The sequence below is a fragment of the Halichoeres trimaculatus genome, unplaced genomic scaffold, assembly GCF_033239565.1.
Source record: "Halichoeres trimaculatus isolate MK-OKI-2021-1 unplaced genomic scaffold, fHalTri1.1 fHalTri1_scaffold_14, whole genome shotgun sequence".
NCBI classification, from domain to species: Eukaryota; Metazoa; Chordata; class Actinopteri; order Labriformes; family Labridae; genus Halichoeres; species Halichoeres trimaculatus.
Window position 1 is genome coordinate 655,913 of NW_027437192.1, and position 23,321 is coordinate 679,233.

The 23,321-nt window shown below is 43.9% G+C and overlaps 1 protein-coding gene across 1 annotated transcript in view; it reads right to left on the reverse strand.

Annotated features, from left to right (window-relative positions):
* Positions 1 to 758: 758 nt before the first annotated feature.
* Positions 759 to 23,321, reverse strand: part of enpp2l (ectonucleotide pyrophosphatase/phosphodiesterase 2-like) — a 45,719-nt gene continuing 23,156 nt past the window's right edge. The window contains exons 24-25 of the mRNA XM_074686794.1: positions 22,256 to 22,409; positions 759 to 1,732 (exon numbers count right to left, since the gene is read on the reverse strand). Coding sequence (XP_074542895.1) covers positions 1,562 to 1,732; positions 22,256 to 22,409 — 325 coding nt within the window. The 3' untranslated portion in view covers positions 759 to 1,561. The remainder of the gene's footprint in view (positions 1,733 to 22,255; positions 22,410 to 23,321) is intronic.

Sequence of the window (23,321 nt, forward strand, 5' to 3'; positions counted from 1 at the left end):
TAGATTAATTATTGAGATATAAAGTTTAAATTTTCAGATATCAAGTCATTAATAAGAGATTAAAAGATGAGATTTTGATGTATTCAGTTAAAATTTGGAGATATAAAGATGAAATTACGAGATAAAATGTTTAAATCATGAGGTATGTAATAATGTTGAGATAAAAAGTTTAAGTACGAGATATCAACTCATAATAAAGATATGAAAACATAGGCATTTGAAATATCAAGTTGAAACCATGAGATAAAAAGATTAATTGTGAGAAAACAACTCATAATAACGAGATTAAGAGATACTATTGTGAGATAATAAGAGGAAATTTTGAGATATGAAGTTGAAATTATGAGATAAAAGTTTAAATTAAGAAATATCAGGTCATTATTATGAGATTAAAAAGATGAGCGTATGAGATATAAAGTCGAAGTATTGAGATATGAAGATTGAAATATGAGATAAAAAGTTAAACCATGAGATTTTGAGTCATAATTATGAACATAAAAACCTTCCAGAGATAAAACAGTTACTTTACTCTGAAGTTTGAGCTAACTGCTGTTTCATAAGAAAGAGAAATGGATTGAAATGAATCCCTAAACTTTGATTTTTTATTTCATCATTTTGACTTTGTTTGTAATTTTATTTTTATCCTGTGAAAATGGGCTTTGGTGTTAATCAGTTTGTGCTGCCACACCAGAAAAAAACAATCAAGTTACAACATGAAACTTATCAAGTCATGGTGCGATTTTTTTTTTTCTGGTATGGCAGCCACAGGCTTCCGTAGAAACCACCTTTTTGCTTCAGATAGTTAATCTGAGCTGGAGGGTGGAGACAGGAAGTGTTGGATTATCTGGTAAAGAGTGAAAATCCCCGTCCGCTGATCGTCTCTGGGACGTTTGGCACCTTGTTTTCCACAAACGGATCAACAAACACAGAAACTCTGAGTTCATGAAACACGATAACGTGAGAAAATACATTTATTCTGCTCTGAAGTGAGGACGACATCGGCTGTTAGTGTGGTCAGGGTTTAATCTGTTAATCTGTTAATCTGAATCATCTGAATCCGTTTCAGGGCGCTCCTGTCCGCTGGTTTCCACACGGCGTGAGGATTTCTTCAGTTTGGGATCAGTCCGGTTCGCAGAGCCGTCACCGTGGCGTCAAAGCTCAGAGACAGGAAGTAGAGGAGGGGTTTACAGCGTGGGGTGGTTGGTTACAGAGGAGTCAGCACGGTTAGGGAGCTAAAAGAGGGGCCGGGCGCCGTCTGTGGCGTGTGCAGTGATAGGTGGAGGAAGTCCAGTCCTGCAGGGACCTGTTGGACCTGTTGGACCCGTTGGACCCGTTAGCTTATCCTGCCTCAGATTCTAAATGGATCAAACCGTCCTGTCAATCATTCATCTTTAAAACGGCGTGCTCTCTCCTCCGTCACGAGCAGAGCGGCGCCGTGCCAGCTGTCCGGTGAGCATGCAGTGAGTGTGCAAAAAGAAAAGGGGGCTATATCCTGAATATGTGTGTGTGTGTGTGTGTGTGTGTGTGTGTGTGTGTGTGTGTGTGTGTGATCTGTCTGTGTCTAGTCGTCACTCTCAAACGTCTGCAGCCGGGTCTTCAGGCTCAGGGTGCTGATGTAGGTCAGGTTGGTGGAGCGGTACAGGTCCAGGCCGGCCAGGATCTCCACGTCCCGGATGCGGGCGGTGTGGAGCTTTAGCAGGTCCTCCACCCACTGGGACTCGTCCTCGGCGCTCTGCGGAGACACAGACGGGAGTCAGACACACACTCACCAGCTCCTGATCAGAGCTCAGACTCGTTTCATTTGGAAACAGAAACTGATCCCTCGCCTGGTGACGCCATGTTCAGACCTCACGTCAAACGCTCGTCAAAGTCTTTCTGCTCCCCGTCTGACCCCGCCCCCAGAGGAAAGGTCACTTAAAGGTCAGTTACAGCAAATAAACAGGATCAGGTCTGAGCTTGACTGAGGATCAAACTTTTATTTCTCCAGAAGGAGAAGAAGAGACCCTCAGGAGGATTCCTGCACAGGGCTGGGTCTGCAGGAGCGTGAGAGGTCCACGTTCAGACGTCTAACACACCTTTAACACACCTCTCACCTCAACCCACTGCAACGCCACCAGCGTCAAAGCCCGAGGGACCACAACACCAGGGAGTTTCTGCAGAACTGATCCACCTCAGACCTGCACAGGTGAGGCCAGGCCTCAGAGACTGAAATCTTTAACGGGAACAGGTGGAGTTAGCTCAAACTCAAAGAGAAAGCTAACTCAACGAGTCTGAGCCAGAACAAACCAGATCTACGTGACGCAGAAATGAAAATGTAACTGAAACCTGTCAGCTCTGTGACGGAGCAGACACGGATCAGGTGGGGTCAGTCTGGATCAAACATGGACGCCGTCTCTGCGACGTGGTCGTAGGCAGAGAGACGAGCATTTATCCCTACACAAGATCGTCAGCTGCTAATCATCGTTACCCTGAGGTCAAACCCTGTTTTTAAAGAAAAAGAAACTTTCCAGAAAACTTTGGATTGGTGTGATCCATCACTCAGAGATCACCACGAACACCCTGTGACGAACAAGTCCTGCTGGGAAATGGAGTCCACACTCAGCAGAGAAGAGAAGAAGAACACAATAATTTAAAAAAACAGTGTAAACAACTTCTGTTGTTTATTGCGGAGACTGTAAACAAAAAAAAAAGTGAAGTCTCCACAGAAACTGCTCCCCCTGGTGGCTGGCTGCAGTATAGGTTAAAACTCCATCTCCCCAGTCATTCCAGATGGGCTGTGGTCAAACTTTAAAAAATGAATCCACCTGGTAGAAATGTTTCTCACGTCTGATTGTTGTGGTGATTTGAAGATATCATTTGGCTGCCTTGTATCCAAGTCCTCTTTTTTCTGAAAAGTTTTGTTTTCATTAGTTATACGAGGTTAAAAAGAGGTTTTACGAGCCACACCTTCAACTCTATACACAGTCTGTGGTTTATTATGAGGTTGAATTTGTGCCATCGGAAACTGGACTTGAATTAAAATATTGAGTTTGGAAAAGCATGATGTGTCATGGAATTAAATGTTTTGACATTAAATTTATTATTTTATTTGAATTTTTAAAAAATGTTTTTGTATTTTTTTTTTTGAATTTTTGAAAAAAAAAAGGATGTTTTTTTTTTTTTTTAATTGTATTTTTTTTTTTGAATTTTTGAAAATTTGTTTTGATGTTTTTTAAAAAATTTTTTGATGTTTTTTTTTTTTTTGAATTTTTTTAATTTGAATTTTAAATTGTATTTTGTAAATTCGGCACAGTTAGCGGACATGTAGAGGGCGTCTGTGAATCTGTGCTCGATTAGTCTCCCTAGAGGCACAAGATGATGTAACGGTCGTGCTGCTCTGAATTGAAATTGAATTTTGTGTTTTTGAATTTAAAGTATAAAAAGAGTTGAATTTTCATTTGTAAAACACACTTTCAAATTCAAATAAAGAAATAAATTCAATTTGAAAACATTAAATTCCATTTACACATCATGCTTGTTCAAATTCAGTTTCTGATGACACAAATTTAACCTCATAGTTTAGCGCTTTGGTAGATGATGATTTGTGGAACACTGCCCCCTGCAGTTCAGGAATGGACGCCGTGTGGTTTGGAAAAAAGTATAAAAACCAGACGTATTCTCTTGTGCTGACTCTGTCACATTTCTGTGCGTCGCGTTAATGTGCACTGCAAAAACTGAACTCTTTTCAAGTGTTTTTGTTTTATTTTCAGTGGGAATTTTTTTTTTCAGTCTTAAACCATAGACTGTATAAAACACTGACGTAGTCTCCTCGACGTCACCCGTCTGTTTCTGAAACAGAAATTGAAGCAGATCAGCCATCACGCCCATACTAGTAGTGGCAAGGGCTTCTCCTACAGCCATAGGGCGCCTGTTGGTCACATGACCCTCAGCTGTGCCTCTGATTGGGTGAGCTTACGATCTAAATATCCTCTAAACGGCCGTGTTAGATACAAAATCTACCCCCCGTACAGTGGGAGCCGGTAGTAAAATTAGCGACTCAGACAGGAGACGTTTTTTGAACCAGGCTGTAAACAGGTTAATTTCTGCTCTGAGCCGTACGTGTTGGATCACTGATGCTTCATGTCTGACTTAAGCTCAAAGCTCAGTTCAGATCTTTTTTTAAAACCACAGGAAGCAGGATGCCTGGAGGTGCAGATCTCCATCCATGTTCAGTTCATTACACGCTCCACCCACAGGTTTCGCCTCATTAAACATTACACACTGTAATCACACACCGTAACCACACACCCTCATGCCTGAGGGACGATCCCAGGTATTACTCCATCAGTAACCGCTGGTTTCACACTGATGATGTGAAGAAATGACGCCCACACACTGACAGCAAAACACCAACTAACCTCAGGCCTGTTGGTGCAGCCACCGTGAAGTTACACAGAAGAGTTTATGATCTGTGAGAGTTCCCCTGAACTGTCAAGATCATCAAACCAGAGACAAACTTTACCCGACACAGCTCCACACAGAGCAAAGAGAAACCAGCCCACTGCTGCTCGCCACTTCCCATCAGCGGGTAAACAAGCCGCGTCTCTCTGCGCCACATGTCCCGCTCTGCCTCTCAGAGATGAGTTCTTGGTCTTTCCTAAAGTTATTCAGGCTGGTGTCTGTCTCCTCTCAGAGCTGGGAGTGATTTACGGGAAAGACGCTGCAGGTTGTCGATGTGTGGACTAGCCACATGCTGACTGAAAACGCTGTAGTAATCATGCCAGGCCTGTAGGTGGTGCTATAACTGTCTCATCCAGAAGCAGCTTTTGGTAGATCTCCTCTGAAGTAGAGTTGATCATCTGGTGTGTTGGTGAATGCTCAGAGCAGAAGAGGAGCAACAGATGCTCATTTTGTTAAAGACAGTCACACAAGCTCTACGTGGCAGATCACCACCATGATCGTAACAACGGGTCTGAAGAGGAGCCTGACGTCAGCGTTTCCACTGAAAAACGCCGGCTTACTGTTTACACGGCAGCAGTTGCTGCAGCGTTTCAGAAGAAATCCACTCTGGAGGCCGTTATCAAAACTTTGTGGTTTGGATCAGCCGTTTCTGTGTGAACGAGAGACTGAAAAACAACAATACTTTGGGTTTCATCGTAAAACCGCTGTGGAGTAAACGGACCCTGAGTGTTCCCGAGCAGGAGTAAGAGGAGAACAACAACAGCCAACTACAGAGCTGTGCACTGGACAGAGTCCAGACCAGGGAGGCAAAAAATGGGTCCTGTTGAGAGCTTCACATCTTTAGAAGTGGACACATCCGGGTCAGGGAGCACACCCTCAAAAGGGACTACTGTCCAGGCTTTCCTTAGCTGTTACTCTCCATAGGCTGTGGAGTGTGAGGTTTCCATTCATCATCACCAGTGCACTGAAGGCCCTCTGCACTGGGAACCTCTGTATTTGGGGGCCATCTGCACTGGAGGTCCCATGCACTGGAGGCCCTCTTCACTAGAGGCCCTTTGAACTAGAGGCATTTAACACTGGAGGCCATCTTCACTGGAGGTCCCCTACACTGGAGGCCCTCTTTACTGGAGGCCCTCTGCACTGGAGGTCCCCTACACTGGAGGCCCTCTTTACTGGAGGCCCTTTACACTGGAGGCCCTCTACACTGGAGGCCCTCTTCACTGGAGGCCCTTTACACTGGAGGCCCTTTTTACTGGAGGCCCCCTACACTGGAGGCCCTTTTCACTGGAGGCCCTTTTCACTGGAGGCCCTTTACACTGGAGGCCCTCTACACTGGAGGCCCTCTACACTGGAAGTCACCTACACTGGAGGCCCTCTACACTGGAGGCCTTCTACACTGGAGGTCCCCTACACTGGAGGCCCTCTACACTGGAGGCCCCCTACACTGGAGGCCCTCTTCACTAGAGGCCCTTTGAACTAGAGGCATTTAACACTGGAGGCCCTCTTTACTGGAGGTCCTCTAAACTGGAGGCCCTTTACACTGGAGGCCCTCTACACTGGAGGCCCTCTACACTGGAGGCCCTCTACACTGGAGGCCCTCTACACTGGAAGTCACCTACACTGGAGGCCCTCTACACTGGAGTCCCTCTACACTGGAGGTCCCCTACACTGGAGGCCCTCTTCACTGGAGGCCCTCTGCACTGGAGGCCCTATGCACTAGAGGCCCTCTACACTGGAGGTCCCCTACACTGGAGGCCCTATGCACTGGAGTCCTTCTACACTGGAGGCCCTCTACACTCGAGGCCCTCTTTACTGGAGGCCCTTTACACTGGAGGCCCTCTACACTGGAGGCCCTCTACACTGGAGGCCCTCTACACTGGAGGCCCTCTAAACTGGAGGCCCTCTACACTGGAGGCCCTCTGCACTGGAAGTCACCTACACTGGAGGCCCTCTAAACTGGAGGCCCTCTACACTGGAGGCCCTCTACACTGGAAGTCACCTACACTGGAGGCCCTCTACACTGGAGTCCCTCTACACTGGAGTCCCTCTACACTGGAGGTCCCCTACACTGGAGGCCCTCTAAACTGGAGGCCCTCTACACTGGAGGCCCTCTACACTGGAGGCCCTCTACACTGGAGTCCCTCTACACTGGAGGCCCTCTACACTGGAGGCCTTCTACACTCGAGGCCCTCTTTAAGGGATGGGTACCTGTCACACATGAAACAATACGGTACTGATTCACGGTACCTGGTAACCGATACTGGTACTTAACAGTACCAATTTTCCGTACTTTGTGTGTTGATTTAGATAAAAAATATCAATTTGTTTAATAATAAATTCATTTGTTTCAATTTAACACACATTTTCTTCAATATATAAACGTCTAATGCTGCGTTTATGTCCAGCATGAAAATCTCCTACTCCTCCACTCCCTCAGTCACAAGGAGTCCTGGTCCTCGGGCTGTGAGCGGCGCCCTGTGCAGTCGGCCTTCCAAGTTTGTTTCCTGACCTGGTGGGGGCGACTTTGAAAGTTTTTGTTGCAGGTTTAAATGTTTAAGTGTTTTATAAATAAAGTTTGATTTGATCTGATTTTGAGGTGGATGATTTAAAATGAAAGGGGAGTAAAGTCCGTTTCCTTCAGGTTTTATCTGAAGTGAAAACACACTTCACAAACCTCCTCCTCAGGACCCTGCGTACGGGTATTTTGGCTTCACTTTTGTGCCTCCACCTGTCAGGACACTTCCTGCTCTGGACGTGGAGGAAACAGGATTTCAGTACACTAATTAAACTGTCATCACGGCTCGTCTGTGGCACGTGCAGCACACACCGGGGAAGTCTGCGAGGGATGAACTCAGGCACGTGCTGAGCGCCAAATTCCTTCGCGCTGAGCATCGTGTTCGTATTCAGAGAAATATGGTGGAGGAGTGTCGTCTTGCGTCATCTGCTCTGGAGTTAATTACTGCACTAATCTGATGTACGCAGGTTGAAACATGGAGGGCTGGGACTAAACCTCGGATCTTTCCTCACAGCGACTGAGACGTTTGGCAGAGCCGAGGATCAGAACGTGCCTCGTCTTCAGCGCCAAGTTGTGGTATCATTATCAAACTGGCACAGACACAAGTATCGTTCAGGAGCCGGTGTCTAAGTGGGATTGAAAATTCCTGAATGAAACTCAGCCCAGGACGTGATCAGGAACCCAGATGTTCGTCTGATAGGAGAGGAAAACCTGCTGCTGGGACCCAGATCAGCTGACAGACCGTCTCAGTCTGCTCTGATCCCTCAGCGTCCATGTTAAACCCTGTGTGTGAGGGCTGCAGCTATACAATATTTTAGTATTTGAGTCTTCTACTGAAAATCCCATCGAGTAATCGAGTAATCGAGTAATCGAGTAATCGAGTAATCGAGTAATCAGATAAGACACTTTTTTTGTGAATTTAAATGGAAATTTGTTTCATGCAAGTGTAAAATCAAGTCACTTTGGGTGATAAGTTTTAAATCCTGACGACATATCTGACATTTTTATCTAGGAATGAGACAAATTTGAAAGATTTTGAGTCTTTGCAGTGTTCAGACTAAAGTGATGATCTCTGCTGTGTTGGAGCACATACGGCGCCATTACTACTTGATATCTTATCCTTCATTGACCTGTGATCTAAACTTGACACCTGCCCAGTCAGCTCTACTATGTTTTTGTTTTTTTTAACATAAGATTATTTTGTCTGTTAGATTAAAAAATGAGGTACAGACCTGATCTTTTTGAGATGTTAAAGGTCCCATATTCTGCAAAAATCACTTTATTTAGTCTTTTAGTGAAATGTGTGGGTCTTTGTCTTTCCTCCCAGCCCACAAAATGTGATATTTAATGACCAAACCTGTTCTTAGTAGAGCTTAATGTAAAATCCTGACCTAAAACCAGCTGTTTGGATTTTGGGGATTTGCCGACGTCAGCGATTCCCTTTTTTGACCAATCAGGAGCAAGTCTGACCTGATTGGTCCACTGGAGCAGATACCCCCCAAACCCCCTCCCCAGGAGAAAAATCCCAAAGTTGAAGAGCCATCACTGCTCTGTTTTTGTCTGTAAACAGCCACATAGCTCCATGCACAAGCTTCCCATCTCAGAAGAAGACAGACTAAGTGTCTAGAGTTCATTTATCAGGAAATGTTCCAGCTACACTCAGTAAAACTGAGCATGTGTGTGCTAGTCACTTCACGGCCGACTGCTTTTCCAACTTTGGACAGTCCAACAGAGGGCTAGCCAATAGACTGGTCCTGAATCCAGGCGCATTACCAACCATCCTCCAACAAACCTGGGACCCTGGAAATGTGAGTATTTTAAATGCTGTGTGCTGTGGAGCAGATGGAAGAGCTTTTCCTCAGTGTCCCCCCTGTCTCTGTGTTAGCTTCAGGATGCTAACTTTAGCTGCAGTTAGCCTGTTGTTTTAGCCTGTAATGTTACGGTAAACGAGCTTCTCTGTTTTCTAAACGTTGTGCACTCGGAGCTCGTGGCGCCGCTCTCAGTGACGTGGAAGAGCGGGGCGGTATCAGCGGTGGCTCATTTACATATGAAGGCCACGCCCACTAAATCAGAGCGTTCTGAACAGAGGGGCTATGAGAGCCTGGAAACAATGCTGCTGTGCTTGATTTATGCTAAGCTAGGCTAGGTGTCTGCTGGGCCGAGGGCTGGTGTGTTTCCTCTGAGAGCAGCTCGGGCAGAGCTTCAAACAGCGAGGAGATGAAACCTGTTGGAGCTCAGAGCAGACGGATGAGATGCGAGGCGGCGATGAGACGCGAGGCGGCGTAGCGATGACCAAACAAAAACAAACGCAGACAGAGTGAGTGTGAGGATGACTCCACGACAACAGGGACAGAAAGAGACAGAGACGAAGCTGCTGCTCCTGGTTTAAAGGATGAACAGTGAGGCCCGGAGTGCAGGACGTGCAGCGTTGACATGTACAGATAAGGCCAGGGACGACTCTGCTCTGCTCCGTGAACACGTCGTGGAAACCTGAGGATTCATCCATCAGCTCAGTGGAGAGTTACGGTTTGGACGGTGTCAACCTTCCTCTGAAAAACCTCTGAGTCCTCTCTGACGGTTTTCAGAGGAAACACTGACATCCTGTTTCATAAACGCTCTCTGTGTTTCCTGATAAACTGACGGCTCAAACACGTCGAGTTCTCTGTAAAAGCCTCAAAGGATGATCCAGAGCAGCAGCAGCAGAGCCTGGAGGAAGTGATCTGCCTCCTTATCTGACCTCTTCTCTGTAAGAGCAGAGTTTATCTTTATTAGACGGGAACAGGAAGTCGACCCAGCTCCAGGAAACACCTGACATCACAGAGACGCAAATAAACGACTGACCAGCAGCCTCAGATGACACCACTTCTTTTTTTATCCTGGCCTGATGTAAAACACCACAATCCTCTCAGCGTGATCCTGTGAGACGTGAAGTGGAGGTTCTGATCCAGACCCCCCTTTATCGCAGTGTACAGGTTTTACTGCTCCATCAGGGCCTCTCTGATCTGGATCCATGAGCATCAAACATGTTGATTTGTGTCTTCAGTGATATTTTTACTACTTTTTCTCCTGTGTTTGTCTGGAGATCCTACATGTAACCATGGCTGCATTGTTTACATGTGAAATCAGCTGTTAGCAGCCTGTAGCATGTCAATGCTAACTGGTGCTAGGCCAGATGTTTCCCCACAAAGTGAGGAGAAGGAGGTGAGGACGACGTGCTGCTTCTCAGGTGTGAGCTAAGAAGTGACGACATGGACCTGTCCTTCCATCCATCGTTATTGGGAATATTACTACACCAAAAAACTACATCTTAGTCTTTCTTCAACTTTTTTTTTTTTTTTTTTAACTCTCTTTAAATCATTCAGACGTCTTTTTCCTCTTTTAGTATCTCTGGATCAGAGCTTTTCCTGGCCGTGTTCGCTGAATGAAGGTTAAATAAAGTTTGCTCAGACGTTGACGCTCAGACCGTCTTCAGTCCAGTCTGTCTCTCTGGACTTTTCACAGAGAGACAGCTGAGCTTCGTTAGCCCCTCGTTAAGTCTCAGCTTAATGCGTCAGCTGCTCTTTCAGCTCCACTCAGAGTGAATTATGGGTAATAAAATCCACATTAACATCAACACAGATCTGTGCTCTCAGCTCCAAACTGGATAAACACTGTGAAACGTGCACAGACTCCCTCGCTGAGATCACGTCATCCTGGACTCCAGAGGAACGTCTGAGGGCTGCCAAGGTGAGCGCGCTCTGCAGGTATGACATCATCAGGTGGTTCCACCGCCACGGAGAGCGCTCCACCACCCGCCTTGAGTTTTTCTCTTGCCCAAATAATCAAAGAGTTACGGTAATGAGAACAGCTCAGATCAGTGGCCTGTGGTTCCTGCAGATCTGTGAAACTGTTACCATCACATCCATCATCAGCTCTCTCCTCCGTCTCCGTGTCGTCACCTCTCAGTTTCTGTGACCTATGACGCCGTGATGATTCACCAGCCACCAACAAAAGCGTGGACCCTGCTCGCACGAAACCGAGAAGAAACCTACATGACGTCCTTATCTGAAGAAGCCGTCACACGCAAACCCACCTCCTCCTACAGAGACAGAGAAAGGATCTCCCTGATCCAGATCCTCCTCTCAGGTCTGTTTTCCAGGACTCTGGCTCCTGGTTTCAGGTGGAGCTGCTGTTTGTCTGCAGGACCTTCACAGCGAACGTCAACACCTGGCGTCTTATCTCTGAGGAGATCAACACGCTCTTTATTTATCCTCCATTCAAAGAGGAAACGCCTTTATTCCTTTGTTCAGTGTCACGCCATGCACGCCATGCACGCCATGCACGCCATGCACGCCATGCACGCCATGCACGCCAAAGCCCCGAGCCAGGCCCTGCCTGAGCCTCTGCAGCAGGGACTTTGAGGATTCAAGGGTCCAAAGTGGGAAACCTGAAGTAAGGCGGTGAAAGAGGAGTCAGCTCAAGGATTAGAGACACAAACTCTGGCAGAAAAGGTCCCAAAATTTGGGCGATGAAGAAAACCCAAAGTTTTTCCCTCCAGTTTTGAAGGAGAAAGTCTGAAGTTAGTGGGACGACAAAGTCTCATTTATGCAAGATTAAGACAAAAATGTCAAACTTCAAGAAAAACTTGAATTCTGAGATCATAACGTCCTAAATGTGAGGAGAAAAATCCAAGTTATGCAAGAAAAACGGTCGCAATTTTTCAAGGAAACAACTTTATCCAAACGCCAACTGTCAGCAGAAAAAAAGCTGTGTTTGTGAAAACTGTAAAAACTCAAATATGTTTGGTAAAAACCCTAAATCTAAAAGGTTAAAAGAGAGATAAAGATTGAGTCCTGATATGAGAAAAAGAATCCCGGTAAAACAAAAAACGAAGCACATAAAATCCCACATGTGGGAGAGAAAAAGTGATTGAAGATTAAATCCTCTAAACGTGTCAGATTGTTAAGTAACATTTGTTAAAGTGAAAGCCCAAATTTATGAAACAAGTCTCCAACATGCAAAAATAAAGAGTCCCTTTGAGAGAAGACGACCTGAGTTTTTGGGGAAATATAATCCCAACACGTGAGAGAACGTTTTGATTTGTCCCCAATCTTCAAAGACTTTAAAAAGAGTTACCAACTTTTGAGAAAAACTACTTTATTATGGTCCTTGGCCTGAGGTAACTAACGCTAATTTGACTCCCTTAACACGCTCAAAGACTCACCAAAAATTGGCATGCAACTCACAATCGCGGAAAAATTAGATAAAATACCAAACATGACCCGCGACATCCCATAATAATCTCTCCAGAGCCAAAAAACCTCTAAAAAACACACTTTAACGGCCCTAGCTCAGGCTAGGAATGTCGTAAAGAGATGAAACCAACGTCAAAACATTCGTCTCATTGAGACGCACAAACAAGATAACTGTGTTTTTCGCCTATCTCCCACAGGAAGCCGGCAATTTGCCTTTCAAAATTCGAGTATTCTGCATTTTTACCCTTTCTGCCAAAATTATCTCCTCCGAAACCAAAAATGGTACAGGCTTGAAAATTGGCTCACATGACAGACCAGACCCTGTTCTACAAAAGCTGTTCAGGAAGTTGCTATTTCGGGCCCGGTTTTCGAATGGCGAGCTCTTAAAGTCGTCCATCGCTTTCAGGGTTTTCCATGTCAGCAAATGAGGAGAACAGATTTCAGCTCCAAGCACGCTTCCCCCTGGTGCTGCATTTGGGCCTCTAGACCAAAAAGTAAAACTCATACAGCTTTAAAAATGACATTATTGGATTCCTGACAAAATTTCCTACAAAAATATCATATTTTTACACAGATTAAGCCAACATTGTGGCCTACAGGACAAGTAGTTCAGACATTTCTCTAAAATAAATCATCAATTTCCCACACTTTTCGCGAGGTTTTGTGACGCATTTGGGCTTCTAGAGAAAAAAGTATAACTCATACAGCTTTAAAAATGCCAAAAATGGATTCCTGACAAAATGTCCTACAAAAACATGATATTTTTGACACAGATTGGGGTAAAATTGTGGACTCTGTGAAGACTTCTTTACATTAGATGGCTGATAAACTCTCAGTCTCCACTCTACTTGAGGTCTGTGTCACGCTAATTAGGAGTTCCATCCATGCAGCTGGTGATGTCACTCAGCACAGCAGAGGATACGTTACCATGGTAACAACTGACTCCCCAACATCCCATAATATGCTCTCACCATCTAGGCACACTGAAACAGCCACAGCAGACAGTAGGAATGTCCTAGAGAGATGAAACCAACGCCAAAACGTTTGTCTCATTGAGACGCACGACATGACGCACCGGCAAAAGACTCAAGGACCCGTCTAACGCTGCTTGCAGCTTTAATTTCTTCACAAATAGAAAAAAAGTCCCACATTATAATAAAAAAGTCTGGACTTTGTGAGAGGACAGTCTGAGATAATCGGGTCACAGACTTGGTGCCTGCAGGTCTTTAAAGGTCGTCGCTTTGCTTCACGCTCCAGGCGCAGACGTCACCCAACGAAACGTTCCCGTCGTCCTGAAGCTGACTGAACTCTTTCTGAGCTGGAGCACAGACGGAGAGGACGATGCTCTCCATGAAGCTGTTCTGCTTTTTAATCCTTGCTTTGCTTCAGAAACCAGAAAAAGCTCCAGAGACACTTTAAAGAAAATGAAAGTTCCTCCAGAGAGACGTAAACACAGCTGGTCTGAGCATCTGAAACATGCAGGTGTTGATTTTGTGTCAGGGACAGGAGGGTAAATATTTATCACAGCTCTGATGTTTGTTGGTCAACAAACGGAGAAACAAACCGAGCTGCCGACCTTCTTCACCAAACGTCTCTCAGTCTCTCAGAGACGGTGAAGGGCCTGAAGGAGCGATGGAGGAAGGAGGACTTCCTCTGAGTGTCTCTCTGAGTGTCTCTCTGAGGGTCTCTCTGAGTGTGTTGTTGTTGTTGGTGTTTGTGTTTCCAGGAGACCTGAGTGTTTCCGGGCAGAGCGAGGACAGACTGTCTGTGGAGCTGCTTTCTAATCTCTGTGAAATAAAACACTCCCTTTCTTCAGAACGCCTTTCCTCTGAGCTGGATCTGAACAATCCGGCCATCAGGAGTCCGTCAGCGATGGGAGGCCTCGCTCTGTCCATACGGTCCTTTCAGGAATCTCCTCAGGCTTCCTAGAAAGCCATTGAGGGGGGGGCATCCTAACAGGAAAGCAGCTCTGTTATTGCTTTGTTATTGATCTGATCCCTCCAGGCAACGCACTCACAGCTTCACATTATCTTCAGGAAGCTTCCAGCGTAAAGATAAAACATGAAAACCCCAGCAGGAAGCTCCTCTGTGCTGTTTGAGCGTAAGGTTTGTTCAACACTGGATTCAGAAACAATATCCTCAGAGTTCTCAGAATCACAGGACACAGCAGAAACAACCTCAAACAACCTCAAACAACCTGAAATAAGCACAATACAGCATTTACCTACATATCGACCTGCACCAGACTGATTAAACTGCACCAAACTGATTAAACTGCACCAAACTGATTAAACTGCATCAAACTGATTAAACTGCACCAAACTGCTTAAACTGCACCAAACTGATTAAACTGCATCAGGCCACATGTTGATGCTTCAACCTTCATCAAACTCTATCAAACTGCATCAAACTGATTAAACTGCATCAAACTGATTAAACTGCACCAAACTGCTTAAACTGCACCAAACTGCTTAAACTGCACCAAACTGATTAAACTGCACCAAACTGATTAAACTGCACCAAACTGATTAAACTGCACCAAACTGATTAAACTGCACCAAACTGATTAAACTGCACCAAACTGATTAAACTGCACCAAACTGATTAAACTGCACCAAACTGATTAAACTGCATCAAACTGATTAAACTGCATCAAACTGATTAAACTGCATCAGGCCACATGTTGATGCTTCAACCTTCATCAAACTCTATCAAACTGTATCAAACTGAAAACTGTTTCAAAGTGTACCAACTGGATCAAACTGCATTAAAACGTATCAAACTGCATCAAACTGTATCAAACTGCAAACTGTATCAAACTGCATTAAACTTCAGCAAACTGTATCAAACTGAATCAAAATAAATTAAACTGTATTAAACTGCATTTAACTCTATCACAACACAAACAGCATCAAACTGCATCAAATTGCAAACTGCATTAAATTACATTGTACTGCATCAAACTGCATCACACTGTGTCAAACTGTGTATTACTCTATCATACTGAGCCAAACCCATCATACTGCATTTAACTGCTTCAAACTCAGTCAAACTGCATCAAACTCTAACAAACTGCATCAAACTTTATCAAAATGTTTCTTGCTGTATCCCACTGTATATCACTGTATCAAACTGCATTTAACTGTAACAAACTAAAAACTGTTTCAAAGTGTATCAGCTGGATTTCACTGTATTAAACTGAATCTAACTTCATTAAAATGTATCAAACTGCATAAAAATTTATTGAACTTCATTAAACTGTGTTAAACTGTATCTTACTGTATCTCACTGCATTTAACTTAAGCAAACTGCATCAAACTGAAACACAATAAAATAAACTTTAAAAACTGAATTTAACTCTATCAAAACTGCAAACTGCATCGAACTGTATCAAACTGTGTGGAACTGAATCAAACTGAATCAAACTATGACCAACTGAATCAAACTGAATCAAACTGAATCAAACTATGACCAACTGAATCAAACTGAATCAAACTGAATCAAACTATGACAAATTGCATCAAACTATGACAAACTGAATCAAACTGGATCAAACTGATTAAACTGCATCAAACTGATTAAACTGCATCAAACTGATTAAACTGCACCAAACTGCTTAAACTGCACCAAACTGATTAAACTGCATCAGGCCACATGTTGATGCTTCAACCTTCATCAAACTCTATCAAACTGCATCAAACTGATTAAACTGCATCAAACTGATTAAACTGCACCAAACTGCTTAAACTGCACCAAACTGCTTAAACTGCACCAAACTGATTAAACTGCACCAAACTGATTAAACTGCACCAAACTGATTAAACTGCACCAAACTGATTAAACTGCACCAAACTGATTAAACTGCACCAAACTGATTAAACTGCATCAAACTGATTAAACTGCATCAAACTGATTAAACTGCATCAGGCCACATGTTGATGCTTCAACCTTCATCAAACTCTATCAAACTGTATCAAACTGAAAACTGTTTCAAAGTGTACCAACTGGATCAAACTGCATTAAAACGTATCAAACTGCATCAAACTGTATCAAACTGCAAACTGTATCAAACTGCATTAAACTTCAGCAAACTGTATCAAACTGAATCAAAATAAATTAAACTGTATTAAACTGCATTTAACTCTATCACAACACAAACAGCATCAAACTGCATCAAATTGCAAACTGCATTAAATTACATTGTACTGCATCAAACTGCATCACACTGTGTCAAACTGTGTATTACTCTATCATACTGAGCCAAACCCATCATACTGCATTTAACTGCTTCAAACTCAGTCAAACTGCATCAAACTCTAACAAACTGCATCAAACTTTATCAAAATGTTTCTTGCTGTATCCCACTGTATATCACTGTATCAAACTGCATTTAACTGTAACAAACTAAAAACTGTTTCAAAGTGTATCAGCTGGATTTCACTGTATTAAACTGAATCTAACTTCATTAAAATGTATCAAACTGCATAAAAATTTATTGAACTTCATTAAACTGTGTTAAACTGTATCTTACTGTATCTCACTGCATTTAACTTAAGCAAACTGCATCAAACTGAAACACAATAAAATAAACTTTAAAAACTGAATTTAACTCTATCAAAACTGCAAACTGCATCGAACTGTATCAAACTGTGTGGAACTGAATCAAACTGAATCAAACTATGACCAACTGAATCAAACTGAATCAAACTGAATCAAACTATGACCAACTGAATCAAACTGAATCAAACTGAATCAAACTATGACAAATTGCATCAAACTATGACAAACTGAATCAAACTGGATCAAACTGGATCAAACTGCGTTGAAATGTAAAAAAAATGCATCAATATGTATCTTAATGTATCTCACTGCATATAACTTTAGCATACTGTATCAAACTGCATTTAACTCCATCAAAATGCAAACTGCATTAAACTGTATCAAACTGAATATAACCCATCAAACTGCATTAAACTGTATCAAACTGTATCAAACTGAATACTATAGCACCAAACTGCATCAAATTACATTGTACTGCCTCAAACTGCATTTAATTGTATCAAACTGTTATAAACCCCTCAAACTACATCAAACCATATTAAACTACATCAAACTGCATCAAACTGCATCAAACTGCATCAGGGGAATGGGGCCAAGAGGATCCTGGTGTAAAGAAGTGAGTTTGTTTTAATGAGTTCATTTGTTTTAGAAATAAAATAAAAGCTTGAAACGTCCTCAATGTTAAAATAAACTCATCCCATTCTTCTCACGCCTGTCTCTGTTTGTTATCCTGCTCTGACTCACTCTGACTCACAGATCCACCTGCACTTACCTGATACAGCTGGATCTACAGCGCCCCCTGGAGGTGTGGAGGTGAAGTCTGTGTTTGAGTTACTTATTCCTGACGTAGAAACTTCAGGAAACAGAAAGTTTGTGTCAGGAGTTTTTCAGCAGAATGATTTTAAAAGACAAAAACAGGACAGGTGACTGCACACCTGGACTGTTTCACCTGAACACCTGGTTCCAGGTGACAGCACAGGCTCAGCCAGGTAAAACCACAGAGATTCTAAAGAAGGGATCTAGAGAAATGTGAGCTTAATCCCCGCAGCGAGCAGTGAGGCTGAGTGTCAAATCTGTCCGTCAGCGTCAGGCTCTGACACCTGTCCCTCAGGTAACCTGCAGCCTCGGGCTGATCTGGATCACATCGATTCATCCATTACTATCACCGTGACTCATCTCCTGCGATAACGCTGACCCAGAGGCACGCTCCTGTTCCTGGAAACAGTGAAACTATTTATGGGCGGCGTGCCTCGGCCTGCAGCAGCGCTGCTTTTTGGCGAGGAACGAGGGATTCCTTCGTTACGACGGGACAGGGAGACTCCCGTAAACAAAGCGGAGTCAGCGCCACTCTGTGTCATGGAAACCGCTGTTATCGTGGTTACTGATGCTGATCTGCGTGGAGACGACGTTTGAAGGCCCACAGGCGTCAGTCACGCAGGGCTGGCACAGAAAAGTGACAAATGGGCCAATCGCACGCTAGCAAGCACACCTTTGGCAGCGCCGCACTGCGTTTCAAAGAGGAGCCAGACATAAACACAGCGTGAACATGAACACAACAAAACAAACACAGAGGTGGGAGGAAAAACAGCATGAATCAGAGATATCAGGTATAATCTCTGTTACACACAAACATGACATGACAAAGAGTACTTAAGTTTCAGTTTCTTTTCTCTCTGTGTGCTCCTCTCACTCACTTCGCTCAGGCCCTCGCTGCCATTTTAGTAAACTGATTATCGACTCTACAGTTTCTGCAGACCCTGCTGTCCAAAGCGACGTAAAGTTTCACACTTTTCCCCCAGAAACAGATCCAGATCGCACATCTCTCCGTTTACGACTCGTTTGTTTCAGCTCAGGTTCAGTATGGAAAGAAGAAAGCACAAGCTAACGGCAGCTTTGCTAGCTTCCACGGCTAACGTCCAATCCATTCATCGTCTCCTTTAATGGGTCTCAGCCCCAGCAGAAGAGTAACCAACGATAAATAAACTGTTTAACCCCTGACAGATGTTTGCTTTCAGAGCGAGCCGCAGCATCGTCCGTTTAAACAAACTGATTGTTTTAAAAGTCTAAACACAGAGGTGTGACTCACGAAGAAGGCTCTTATTGTGGCGAGGCACAGTGCACATGTGGTTGATTGTTGTAAACCATCAATTCGACAGAACTGAGCTGAGTTCAGGTGAAGAAAGAGGATCTGTCCAAAGTAAAGTGTGTGGTCTGAGGTTTATTCAGCTCCAGCGTTTTAACGACAGAAAGAGGAGCGAGCAGCGAGCCAGAGGTCAGCGCCGCGTTAAAACCCTCCTCTGACTCATCCCTCGCTACGAAGAGCTCGTTACTGAGTGAGAGGAATCCTCTCAGGAGTGACTCATCCAGCGGTGTCCTCTCAGCTGCTTCTTAAAGTTCCTGGCATTGTTTTCTGGATCCGTCTTTGGAGGTTGCTGCAGCTCGCGCTGTGTGAGCGAACAGGGTCGAGTTTGTTTACGCTGCCTGAGAGTGAAAGAGGAATAATCCAAACTCCAGAGAAACTCTCTGCGTGAGGTGCTTCAGGTAGTTAAAGCTAATGAAGCTGATCTCTGGTCTTAAAGAGCAGAGAATGTGAAACTGAAACCAGGAAACCGTCTGTCTGGGGTAAACAAAGCTGGGAAGACAGAAAAACAATCATTTCTCGTTAACTTTAATTAACAGCCACAAAGTTCAACTGAATCCTTTAGTCATCACACCTGAGAGCTCAGTGAACACCAGGTAAATCCTCTGGAAGTTTCCATCTCCCTGGATACTGCACGAGCTACCAACAGGCGTTATTCAGACAGAAAGAGAAACCGTTTCACTGTTTCCGTTCCAAGAAATCCTGTTTGAAATATGAAGAACAGGAACTAAAGGTTTGACGGTCGTTAAGATCATTTGGTCATTTTCAATGTGGTGACTTCTTCTGCAGAAACGCGCTGCAAAAACCACAACACACCACGTTAGAAAAACGCTGCTAGCTGCTAACACCACGCTACAATAGATGGGAAAAAACAGGCTGCAAAAACAACACAACACAACACAACACTAGAGATAGACCCATATGGATTTTTCAGGGCTGATACTGATACTGATTATTGGTAGTAAAGGAAGCAGATAACTGATGTTTAAAAGTTTTCTACAGTAAATAAAATCGTCCTAAATTTCAATGTAACTGCAATAACTGTAATAACTGCTCTGCTGATTGGCCGTTTCCCAAGCCATGGCTCTGCTTGTAACCAATCAGATGGTGCTGTGGGCGGGACAGTGCTGGGGACTGAGTGGTGACAGCATCAGAGCTGCAACAATGCAGTTTTAAATCTGTTTCTTATCGCCCGTCGGACTATAAAAAGGCTGATGCCGATATGCTTCAAAATGCCCCAATAGTCGGCCTGGCTGATAATCGGTCTATCCCTACACATCGCATTAGAAAAACGTGCTGCAAACACCACAACACAACAGAAGTTTTTCCAGAGGACACATCTGCTGACACTCTTGTTGTTGCCGGGGGTTTTCGGTCACAGCTCTGTCATGGTTTTCGTTCCATCAGTTGTTTTGGAAAATGAGTTAAAAAAGTGAACATTTTTCATTTATTTGTCATTGTATTAGAGAATATGCACCATAGACTGTAAAACAAAATGGACGCCCGCTTGCTCGGCTCGAAGTGAGGTCTCCACAAAAACTGCTCCCCCTGATGGCTGGCTGCAGTATAGGTTTAAAAATCCATCTCCCCAGTCATTCCAGATGGGCTGTGGTCAAACTTTAACAAATTAATCCACCTGGTAGAAATGTTTCTCACGTCTGATTGTTGTGGTGGTTTGAAGATATCATTTGGCTGTCTTGTATCCAAGTCCTCTTTTTTCTGAAAAGATTTGTTTCCATTAGTTATTCAAGGTTAAAAACGAGGTTTTACATCACGTTTAACGATGATTGACAGCTGATGTTCTCGTGTATTTTTTTCAGGGATTGTGAAATATGTCTAAAGGTAGAGTCAGGAAGTGATTAGACTCTCCAAAGAAAAAATAATTATTATTTTTGTCACTTGGCTCCACTCAGATTCTCCCAGAATCCCTCACAGTCTCTACTGCTCAGACTCTGGCTCCAAACTGCTACAATGTCTGCGCCTTAGACGGCGGTATTGTGGCTTCAAAACCGTACGATGATAAATAACAACATCAACTTTTATCACTGAACAAATAGATTTGACGCCAAATATCAACTGTGACTGAAAATCCCGGGCAACAACAAGCATGTCGACAGATGTGCATCACTTTAAAGTGTCCCCTGGAAACACTTCTGTTGTGTTTTTGTGTTAAATGCTGCGACATGTTGTCAAATTGATGAAGATGTTTTCTTAATTTGCTTGTGTTTTGTCTTTTTGCATGTGCTTTTTTAAGTTGCAGCGCTGTGAGCTCTCAGGGCCACCGTAGTTTTCAGATTGATAAAGTGTTTGAAATTGTAGAAACCATTTAAATCTGTCTTTATTAGCATGAGGCCGATTCACACAGGAAGAGCTTCACCTGGGGACCAATGATCGCTGGTTATACCTGCCGACAACGCCACGTTAGACTAACCCTGCCTGTCTGGATGGATGGATGGATGATAAAATCACATGTGACAGGAAATGATCAAACCCAGTCATGACAAACATTCAGCAGGACCAAACACACGAGGCTGATCTCTCTCTGCCCACATAAGGACGAATCTGGAGGTGTGGATACATCTTTACCTGTTTCAATAACTCCTGCAGCTAAATGATCTGACACTGTCCTTTCAAAATAAAAGCATTCCCAAACTCTGATCAAAGAGGAGAGCAGTAAACAGCAGGAACAACAGAGCTCGGCCCGTCCTGGTTCAGCAGCGATCGCTCTGACCTGATGATCTGTTTCTGCTCAGAGCAAACACTGATAACTGACTCATTTTCACCGCACTGGGTTAAAGACCAGCAGCGGCTCGTGTTCATCCATCTCAGGGTGACAGGTTTACACTCAGACCTCTCTGTGTTTACACGCCGTTAATCCGCAGTTTAATCACAACCCAGGGCGTAGGTCAACACGCACTTCACTCAAACACGCAGCAGCAGCAGCGTCTGAGGAGCGGCAGAGCTTCTCCAAACAACGTTATGTAAAATTTATGTAATGTTGAATCACGCTGGGTCACACGCCCCCTACAGTCTGACAGAGGAAGTCCTCCTCCTGCAGCTCAGACCGCTCAGGGTCTCCACCACTGCACGGAGGGATGCACGAAAACCAGCGAGAGGGAAAAGTTGGACTGAAGTGTGTAAAAGTAGAAGAGAAGAGTGTGTGTGTGTGTGTGTGTGTGTGTGTGTGTGTGTGTGTGTGTGTGAGCCTCTCTCTGCACGTCTGTATCCTCTGAGCTGTGCAGCTGCAGCAACTGATGGAGCAGCGCTGCCCCCTGCTGGTGTTGGAGGTGAAGTGCTGCCCCCTGCAGCAACAGATAGAGCAGCGCTGCCCCCTGCTGGCTCTGCAGGTGAAGTGCAGGTACTCACGTTGCACGCCTCGCTGTTGTCCTGTCTGTGAGGAAGGATGAAGGAAAAGACCCCGAGCTCTCCGTCACACTCGTCCACCGTCTGGTTCAGCTCCTGGCAGGTGGTCACCACCGTGTAGAAGTGTGTGGGGATGGGCGGGGCGTCAGAGGTGAACCTGGACAGGTGAGAGGGTCAGAGTCACTCACAGGGCGGAGACGGAGACAACCTTTGACAACAAACCTCCTGAATCCTGAAAATATGAAGGAAAACATTTTCAGGAGCCACTTTTATTCTTCTTTATCAACTTCTTTTATTGTGAAGGTGTCCGTTAACTTCCTCTGGTTGACACTCCGAATCAAACCGATTTATTCAGAAAGTAAAACATGAAGTTTGACCTTTCTCCGACAAAACTTTACATTTTATAAAACAGAAATGAGTAATTGAAACCACTGAGGCTCTTATTTTGACGGGAAATGTTGGCTTGGTTGATTATTGGTATTAAGACAGAGGGACAGTGAAGTTCACTTTCTGGATGAAAGGCCAGTTAGAAAAGATGCTTAAAAAGACAAATTCAGACTCAGATCTGTGAGATCCAAGGGGGAAAAATGAAGTTTAATCAGAGGATTAAATAATTATGACCTTAATATTTTAGTTCTGATCCAACGAACTCTAATATTTGGACTTAAATTGTAAACTTCTAGAATTTAAACTTGAATCAAAGAACTTTGCATTCAGCTTTAAACTCGGAGTTCTAGAATTCTGACTTTCATCTCAGAGTTTTTCTGTCTGACTCAAATCAAAGGATTCTAGAATTCTGAATTCATTGGAAGGATTTTAGAATCTGGATCTTTAGTAAAATGTTCCAAAAATCTTGAGTTTAATGTAAAGAATTTGGACTTTGATCTAAGGATTCTAGAATTCTGAATTAATCTTAAAAATTCTAGAATCTCAACTTTGATTAAAGGATTACTGAATTTAGACAACACAGGATTCTAGACTTCACTCAAAGGTTCCAGAATTCTGAGTTCAGATGAGGGGTTTTAGAACTTGTAACCTTATTAAAAGATTCTAGAAATCTTGAGGTTGA